The following is a 9,011-nucleotide window of genomic DNA, read 5'->3' on the forward strand; positions in this document are numbered from 1 at the left end:
ATTTAGCTCCATTCACCACAACTTTAAGATCATTAAAGAGGGAAAGTCCAGAACAACCCTCCCGCTGCTACACCCTGCCTGGCAATGGCAGTCAGCGCAGCAGCCTAAGCTGCAGACTGCACGTGCTGAACGCCCACGAGAGCCTCTGCCCTCCAAACACATCCCCTGCCCCAAATCCCAAAGGGGATCCTTGGCCATCCTGCTCCCTCCATACACAAAGCCCCAGGCCTGCTGCAACCCTGAGAGCGTCGCCCTGCGCGAGGGTTTGCGGGGCATCCGCGAAGGAGAAGTCAAACCAGCCGATACCCTGATGCTGCCCCTTTCCCTGCCCACCTACCGCCATTTCTTGCTCGAAGCGCCTGAGCATCTGCTCCAGCTGCAGCTGGTGTTTGCTGTTGAGCTGCGCCTGGTTGCGGTGCTCCTCCTTCTGAAGGAGACGCAGCTCCCGCAGCTCCTGGCGCCTGCACGGGGTTAAGACGGAGGGGGAGAGAGAAATACAGTCAGACAAGTTGAGAGGCGTGTGCCTGAGCTGAGATGGCAGCATCAGTAACCGGAGCGCTTCAGCGGAGCGACAGCCGCACAGCCAGCCCGTAGCGCCCTGCCACTTGCTCTGAGCACAGGCAGGAGGTAAACGCCAACCGACTGATGCGCTCCAGGCTCTGTGACACCAGAGCACTGCGAGGAAGCGGGATGCTAATTACGGTAACTTGGAAAACTGTCAGTTTTCACAGGTAAGGCCTGTTAGCATTCACAGCTTCTCAGACAAGCCCTGTCAAAGCTCCTAAAGGTGATTCTGCAGGCACTGCTCCCCCTGCCAGCAGCCAAAATACCCATTCTGCCAGCTGTGTTATTGCACGCTGGTCTTTAAAACGCAACGCAGGCCAGCTCAGGCCAAGCTGACACTGCTCTGGCCTGGACCCTGCACTCTGCATCCGTTCCTGCTCATGCCTGGGTGGCAGAAAGGGCAGTTTTCCCCAAATTTTGACCCATCTACCACGACACTGCATCACTCCCCTCATCCAGCTTCACACCCAGTAAAAGGGAGTCTGCTCAGACTGTTGTGTTTGAGTTCCTTTACCATGTTTGTGCCCAATCAAACTGGAAATCACTGATGTACCATGCAAAAGGAACAGCAGCAGCAGTTTCCCTGTGCAGGATCCCCACCGTGACCTCCACTGCTGTGCATTAGCCTCACACATGGAGTACAACCCTCTCTGGGGGCCCTCCTGGGAAAAGCACTTTGGAACCATTCCTTCTTTAAAAACAAACTCAAGCCTCATTAAAACAACTGGTGTAATATGATGTGCTCTCTTCTGATCTCACCTTCAAATCAATACCTTGCTGTGTTCCAGAAAGCCAGAAACAAGCCCCTTAACTGCAAATCAAGATGCCAGGAGTGTTAATCATGCCCGCTAGCTAGCCCCAGGGGAATAACCACTGCTCCCAAAAGATGTTCAGGGACCAGATGCTTTCCAACCCGAGCCACTCCATCTCATCCTCCCCCCTCGCAGATGGAGCAGGCACTACTTAAAAATTAAAGAAGAGACGCTTTTCAGGGATGCCACCACAGCTGAGAGCGGACCAGGAAAAAGCAGCTGTGCCTGGAAATTCCCTGCACCCCATATTTGATTGGGACTATATGCACTTCTCACACAAAAATGAGTAGCTAATGAACTTCTGCATAGATCTGGTATTAGGGCCTAGGAATAAGGCTGCCTCAGGGACACACAGATCTTGGGACAGATTATATACTTGAGGAGTCCCTCAGAGCAGCACAAGGGAGCTTAGAATAGTCATCAAGCAGAACAATTTGTATTTTAATTATTTTAAGGGCCTTTTCATTTCAGTGCTGCTACTGATAGTAACGGGGCTAGAAACAGCAGTTCCTCTTTCTGAGAACAGGTCATGCAGGTTTGAAAACTCTTAAGATCTGCAAAGGAGACACCCATGAATGATGCTCAAGGAGTTTACAACTCCCCTGGCCTTCCTGTTAATAAAGTCTGAGGAGACACAGGAATGAAAGGAAGAGGGGCATCTTGAGAGGATCTCTGTGCTAACTTCCATTGAGCCAGCACATCCATGGCCTTGGGGACACATTCAGTCACCCTCAGAGGACAGAGCCAGACATAGCACAAGCTTCCCTCATGACAGTCTTGCTGCATTTTATCCCCAAGATGCATCTCTTATTCCCCTGCGTGTAAACAGAGCTCGGCTTACACGGTACAGCAAGCCCTCTGCCAGCCAAGGGGAGGCTAAAAGAAGTGATGTCCACACTGGACAGCTGACCTATCCAAGTGGGACCAAGACAGAAAATAAGAGGACTTCAGGTCGGTCCTGGATTTGCTTGCAGAGAAGAAAACCCTGCCTGGCTTGGCACCCTGCCCTCCCTCCGTCCCAGTGACCCACTTGCCTGAGAAATCTCATCTCTTCATCCTTCTTCTCATCCTCACTGATGATCTTCGAGGTGGTGACACTCACCTCTACTCCATCCACCACAAACTTGCGGGTCCGTTTCAGTGTTTTCTTGTGCATCCGGGAATCCTGAATTGGGGAAGGGAGGAAAGGCCATGAGGCAGCTCCCCAGCTTGTTGCACGGGGTGCTACAGCTGGAAACCTCAGAGCAATTTTGATGCTGTTGTTAAGGAAGAACTTAAGCAAGGAAACCACATCGAGCAAAACTCATCAGCAGATTTGGAGCTGCCCTTCCAGCCAGGTGGCAGTGCAGTGTGTGCCACTTCCACCCTGCAGAATCCTGACCTGGAGGAGAGGCCACCCGCCTCCTGAAGACCCTTCCTCACTGTGTCCAACTAAGGCAAAGCTTGATGGGGGGGATGCTAGGACCGCCCCCCCCCAAATGGCAGTGCTGAGGAATCCATGCAACAGGAAGCTCACAATGGTCCCTTTTAAGGCTCCTGGACCATCCGACCCGCAGGTATCCCCACACCCCCTGGCCAGTGCGAGGCAGGCAAAGCCCCCGCATCAGGCTGCAACTGCAGATGGAGACACCTGGAAACCAGCCAGCGCAGCCTAAAGGCGCAGCACTCGTGTCCCTCTGCCCTCATTACAATACCTCACTAATCACAACCAGCTCCGACCCCCTTACAGTGACCTCCACAAAGCACAGCCCCGGCTTGCTTTCATTAGCATAGGTAGGGACAAGTGCCAGGAGCAGAGTGACCTCTCCCAGCAGTGCCACAGCAGGTCAGCATCGCCCTACAGCGTCAGCAGCCCAAGCCCAGCTGAGGGACTGCCTCCAGGGACTGGAATCATGCAGCTCTACAGGGAAAGCACAGTGGTGGAATGAGCAAAGGCTCCTTGAAGCCCTCTTGCTCTGACAGTGATGACCATTACAGGCACAGAAGGTGGCAGAAGAGCCTGCAAGGCCCAAAGCAAACCCCTGGAGAGCTTGCTGCAATCGTGGAGGCAGAGAAACTCTGAGGGCACACAACTTGCCCACTGTGTAATAGTGTACCACTACAGAAGTGGTTCAACCAACACAGAGAAATTGGTGCAAAAAAGTTTGCATGAGACGAGCTTAGGTCTCAAAGGCTCTTACTGCCCCAAACTGAATTAAAACAGCAGGCTAAAACCTCTGCATTTTCCAACTGAGAAGATGCCAACATTCTGCTGTCTGTGCCAGCCCGAGTGCCCATTAGCACCGCGACTCACTGCCTGAGCCCAGTGACCTGGGGCTGCTGCCACCGGGCTTATGGCTGGTCCCCAGGCAGACCCCAGGCTCTTCCTCACTGCTGAATAAGCATCTCCCTGCCTTATTCATGGAGCTACTCAAACATAGAACTAAAACCAGAATTATTAATTTTCTCCTGGTCTTTTCTGCTATCCCTCAGCAGCAATCCAGCATCTTCTCCTGAACATGAGTAAATGCATTCTCAAATGTTCCTGTAAAGTAACTTCTTCTCTGGAGAAGAGTCTGAGAAACCGTGGTCACGATGTTGACTTGGAGTCCCCACTCTAAGCACACTTCACAGTGCACATCCCAGTGTGCCTCCTCCAGCTCCCAAGGGTTTCAGCCAGAGCTGTGAACTCCCAGCACCCACACAGCTCAGGCTGCAGTAAATTCAAGCTGCTCAAAAGGAGTTCCCTCCAGAAAAAGTTGTATCTGAGAAAGCTTGGTTTACCTTTTCAAAACCCTTTCCATCTCCTTCTGCCTACTTCTGACTGCCAGCTGTGGCCTCCCAAACTCACCTGTAGATTTCTTATCCCCTAATCTTTCTAAAAAATGGAAAAAAAAAAAAATCCAAAACCAAACCCCCCCACACCCTGGATACTTCTTGCCAAAACTTACTCCCCCCGCCTCCCAAGGCTAAACTGTAAGCAACTGGGAGGAGAGTCTGGCAATAAGAGAGCCACCTTAACTTTGCAGTTCAGCCTGTGATAAAAAGCATGTAACAGTTAATGTTTACAACCAGAAATGGTTTAACTCTTTGCTGCCCATTCTCGCACTGCAACCTGCTCGGCACCCTGTGCACCAAGCCCAGGAGCACCAGGAATACGAGCAAGGACAGAGGAAGAGCATTTAACCCCATGAAGTTAAGGCAGGGCAGGGAGCCTGGGTGAGGAGGGAGCAGCACAGCATGGTACCCCCCACGCACTCGCAACTCCCTGTGCCAAGCAGAGGCTTCAGCAGGGCATCTTTTCCCAGGGCCCTCCAGCAGCATCACTCTTTGAGAACAGCTCTGCTTGAACACCTTGCTCAGAGAAATGCCATTTAGTTTGTTCTAAGCACTACCTCTGTCTGGGGCAATTCAAACCATGATCTAAGCGTGACAGTCTCTTTGAATCTTACTCTCCGTAAACCCCAAAAAACTCCTTTCCTCTCCTAGGTGACAGCAATTACACATGTGGCATCATATTCATCTTTGGCTGGCCTCAAGGAGACTAGGTGTCATGGGAAAGGCAGTGAGCAGGAGTAAACTGGGATGCAAGAGCAGCCACATCGACTGCAGGCTCCTGAGGGGAATGCTGGTTCTCATGTTCCCAGCAGGAGACGGGAGGGGAGGAAAATTTTGCCGAGAATGGTTGTTGGGCACGTTTCTGTGCCGGGAAGCTCTCACGCAGGGAATTGGATAAAGATCTTGTGCAACACATCACTCTGCCCCCTGAAGTCACACACATTTCTTCTTCTTAAGCTCAGCAAATATCATTCAGTTATTTTGCCTCTTCCTCCAAGCCATGCTGACCTGGCCGTCTCTCACCCACAAGCATTCACGGCCTCCAGAAAGCTTCAGCTAAAGCCAAGGAGCCTGGGAGGTCTTTGTGCAAGTCACTGCTGACACAAACCAGGCCAGATGCGTGGCAGGTTGGAAACATTCAGAGAGGCACCAGCCCAAATAAGCTTTCTCCTGGGGCTAGGCAGGAGAGTGATGGGCAACGGATAAAGTCTAGAAAATCACATTTTGGGTTTTGTACATGTTCTTGTTCTGACTATGTACAACTGCACAAGTCAGGCAAGTGGCATGATTACTTCACACTTCTCAGGGACAGAAAATAGCTACAAACAATCAGACTTCCATTAGATTTCAGTGGCCTGGGACAACAGAGGACACAGGTACCTGCGGCAGCTCCACCAATAACTTCTCCTTTACTTGAGGACGTGCCATGTGCCCATGGCACAGCGTAACCCAGCATCATGTGCTGCCCGGAGCCCAGCTGGGACAGGCATCCCTTAGACAGGGAAAACAAACCAACAAAGGCTTTGCCTAGAGATGGACTTCCTCCCTCCTTGCTGGCCCTGTGTTTATCTGCAGAGCTCCAAGCCTGGACGCTCACTTCACGAGTGCCGCAGCCAGCCTTTCCAGCTATCTCAAAGAGCACTGGGGTGGCACCCGGGTGGTCTTTAGCACTGTGCTAAAGCAAGATTCTCAGATCCTCGGTCTTCATCCAGCCTCTGTCCTTTTCTACTTTACCTGCTCCACACCTTAGGCACAGGGCAGACTAGGGGCAACTCAATTTTTGCTCCTGTAGTCCAAGATCAACCCGATCTAGAGTACAGCATGCTGCTTTCTCAGGAAGGAGTTTAAGGGGCTACATACCCCCTGCCCATCACACTCACCTTCAAGGAGATGGAGCCACTCTCTCTGTTGAGGGACAGGTCAGTAGACAGGGAGATGGTGAGGTCCATGCTTTCAGAGGCTGAAGTGCTGCCAGAGTCCGAATCCCTTTTGGACCGGCTGCTGAAGAATGGAGCTGGAGGATCCAAGCTCCCATTGGCAACCTTCTCCTCCGTGAAGTTCTCCAGGTGGCTGCTCACCGGTCGCTCCCCGATGCTCTTCCTCTCCTTGCTGCCTGGCCTGGGCTGCTTGGCCCCTTCAATTGAGTTACCCAGCCGTCCAGGCTGCAAGATGATGTCTGGCTTGCCCTGGGCGGCCGAGGTGGCAGAGCTGGCAAGTGTTTTTGTGGAGTGGTTGCTCTCCACTTTGTCACTGTCACTGCTTACTCCTTCATCTGAGACTTTATCACTCTGTCCATCTGTGGTCTCCTCCTTGCCAGTCCCCACAGGCCCGTTCACTACCTTGGGCAAGGAAGAGTCTGGAGGCTTCTCCCCATCAAAACTCAGCTGACTCGCCTCAGAGGGGTCCCGTTTGTGCTTCCCGGGGGGCTGGAAAGACAGCAAAGGGAAGGTGTTGGGTTCTGCACCACCGCTTCAATAAAACTGCAAGTTCTACAAGCCCCCATGCTTCACAACAAAGTCACCCACAGCTAAAGAGCTACTGGGAGGAAATCTTCCCTTTTAGGACATCCACTCTGGGATACTTCTATCTTTCTCCAGGTTTGTGGTCCGAAAGGACTGTGGACATTGGCTGGAAGGAAATGGCACATTAAGGAAGAACGCCAGAACCTGCAAACTCTTAAGAAGCGGCCTAGGAATTTGTATATTAAACACCTTTTCCCATGGATAACTCCGCCATGGATTAATCACTGTCCTTTGTCACAGATGAGGGAGATTGAGGCATGTCCCACAGAGGAGCTGCCCAGTCAGCCTTGAGATGTCCCCTTCAAAGAGCTCAGCCCAGGAACAGATTTGCCCAGCTCCCTCCTAGGGCCGGTGGTGCCTCGCTGCTGCACCACATGCTGCTGGTGTTGCTTCCACTCCAGCTTCTCCAGCCTGTACCAGGGCTTACTTTTAAACACTTCGCAAGCCCCTCCTGAGAGTGGGCAGCTGGGGCATCCACCAGCATCACTGCGTCTCCGTGCCCTTGGCAGCCACTGAAAAAGGCATCCCATGGCCAAGCAACCACTTCCCCCTCCACCTGATGGGCCCAGAATAGCTGTAAACCAGCCTTCTGGAGCCTAGAAAAGCTGCTGGGCTCTTTCCCCTACTGCAGCTGGGGCCAGGAGTGCTCACCGAGGCAGACTCCGACGAGTCATCTTCTTCTGCTTCATCCCGACTGTCCTCGATCTCTTCCATCACCTCAGCCTTGGCCTCGGCCACCAGCTCCCGCAGAGCTCGGTTGCTGGTCACCTTGCTGACGAAGGGATGCTGAAAAGCCAAGCAGAATGCACGTGTGTGAGGAGGCCAGAAATCAGACCTTGGGAACTGTGGCCAAGTGAGCACAAAGGGAGCGAGATGGCATGGACCACTTCTTGCTTTAAAACAACTGCAAAGACCCGAGGACAGAGCCCCTGCCAGCGTCACCAGGCTTAAACCCCCAGATGAATTTACACATACATGCTGCACATATGAGGGAGAAGAGAGAACGGGATGCCGAGGCGAAGCACCGTCTCTGCACGCAGATGCTCAAAGCGTGGTGCTCTGCAAAGCTGCTTGACACTTGCAGATCCAGGCAGACCCAGCCCAGGGGCTGGGGCTTGTCCCTACCTCCAGCAGCTGGGCAGCACTGGGTCGGGTCTCCGGGTTCTTGTCCAGCGCCGTCTTCAGGAAGTCTCTGAACTCCAGGGACCTTACAACAAAGTCGTTGGTTAGAAGCTCAGAAGAGGGGAAAAGGCCTCAAATGCCACTGGGGTCTGCTCAATCCCTTTGCGGGTTGTATCCCAGTTTGCAATTAGCCATAATCACCATTTCGCTCCCAGCATGGGAAACCCTGTGCTCAGTTATTCTGATTATTTGTAGGAGAATAAGAATAATCAAGTGAGGGTCTAAATTTTGCCTTAACTGTGATGGCAACAATTGGTGGGACTGAGCACCAGCCACTGTGCCTGAGGGCCAAGGCAGAGAGACAGGAGAAGACAACAGCAGTTATCCAACAAAGCAGCTCATGGACAAGGATGCTGCAGGACCCATCCCCACAGCCACAGTGGGAAAGGATGCTGTGAAGAACCAGGAACCCCATTGGAGGGCACCCCCAGCCTGCAAAGCACAGCTCTTGGATACAGAGCTTGTTCCTGATCCAGTTCTGGCTTCTGAGCTGCTCCAGGGGAAGAGCTCCCCCCTTGCCTGCTGGGTTTTAGCAGCAGGCTCCTGTCTGCTACCTGAACAATGCTTGTGACACCACTGCTCTCCCTCTAATTTGCTGCCAGCTTTCCTGCAGCAGGATTTCTTATAATTTTTAAAAAAATTAAAAAGAAATTAACTGATTGGAGTTTTTTAAAGGCAGAAGAGGCTTTCCAGACTCCAGAGAAGAAATTCTGGAGTGTTTGGACATCTCCAGGTTTAGAGGAAAATCTGCCTTCCATACAAAACTGGGATGTTTTGAAAAACAGCTAAGGGATCACACTCGCTTCAGCAGGGCTGTGGGTGGGCAGCAGCTCCCCCCATGCTGCCTGCACACCGTCAGCACGGTGACCGCACAGGCAGCACTGAGCAGCCTGCCTTCAGCCAGCCCCACGCCTCCCAGGGCCCCCAGCACACAGCAGGGCCTGGAATACATCTAGAATCCTACCTTGGGTTCTCTAATTCAACAGCACTGCTAGAAAACACTATTTTTTCCTCTCCTGAAATACTATTTAAATTGGGAAATGTGTACTCCGCTGCCCCAAACCCCTCACCATTTGGAAGGGCAGCTGAGCGTGGGGGGGTCAGACTTGGCAAT

At 52.5% G+C, this 9,011-nt stretch overlaps 1 protein-coding gene across 1 annotated transcript in view; it reads right to left on the minus strand.

The window, feature by feature from the left end:
• Window positions 1-337: 337 nt before the first annotated feature.
• The window catches only part of STK10 (serine/threonine kinase 10), a gene marked incomplete at both ends in the record, with an annotated part of 31,095 nt that continues 22,421 nt past the window's right edge, over window positions 338-9,011 (minus strand). The window contains 6 exons of the mRNA XM_010153750.1: window positions 338-461; window positions 2,411-2,541; window positions 6,074-6,619; window positions 7,367-7,501; window positions 7,841-7,922; window positions 8,968-9,011. The exon at window positions 8,968-9,011 is cut by the window's right edge and continues 21 nt beyond it. Of these exons, the coding sequence (XP_010152052.1) occupies window positions 338-461; window positions 2,411-2,541; window positions 6,074-6,619; window positions 7,367-7,501; window positions 7,841-7,922; window positions 8,968-9,011 (1,062 nt within the window). The remainder of the gene's footprint in view (window positions 462-2,410; window positions 2,542-6,073; window positions 6,620-7,366; window positions 7,502-7,840; window positions 7,923-8,967) is intronic.

This window comes from Eurypyga helias, unplaced genomic scaffold, assembly GCF_000690775.1.
Source record: "Eurypyga helias isolate BGI_N326 unplaced genomic scaffold, ASM69077v1 scaffold23490, whole genome shotgun sequence".
Lineage (NCBI taxonomy): Eukaryota > Metazoa > Chordata > Aves > Eurypygiformes > Eurypygidae > Eurypyga > Eurypyga helias.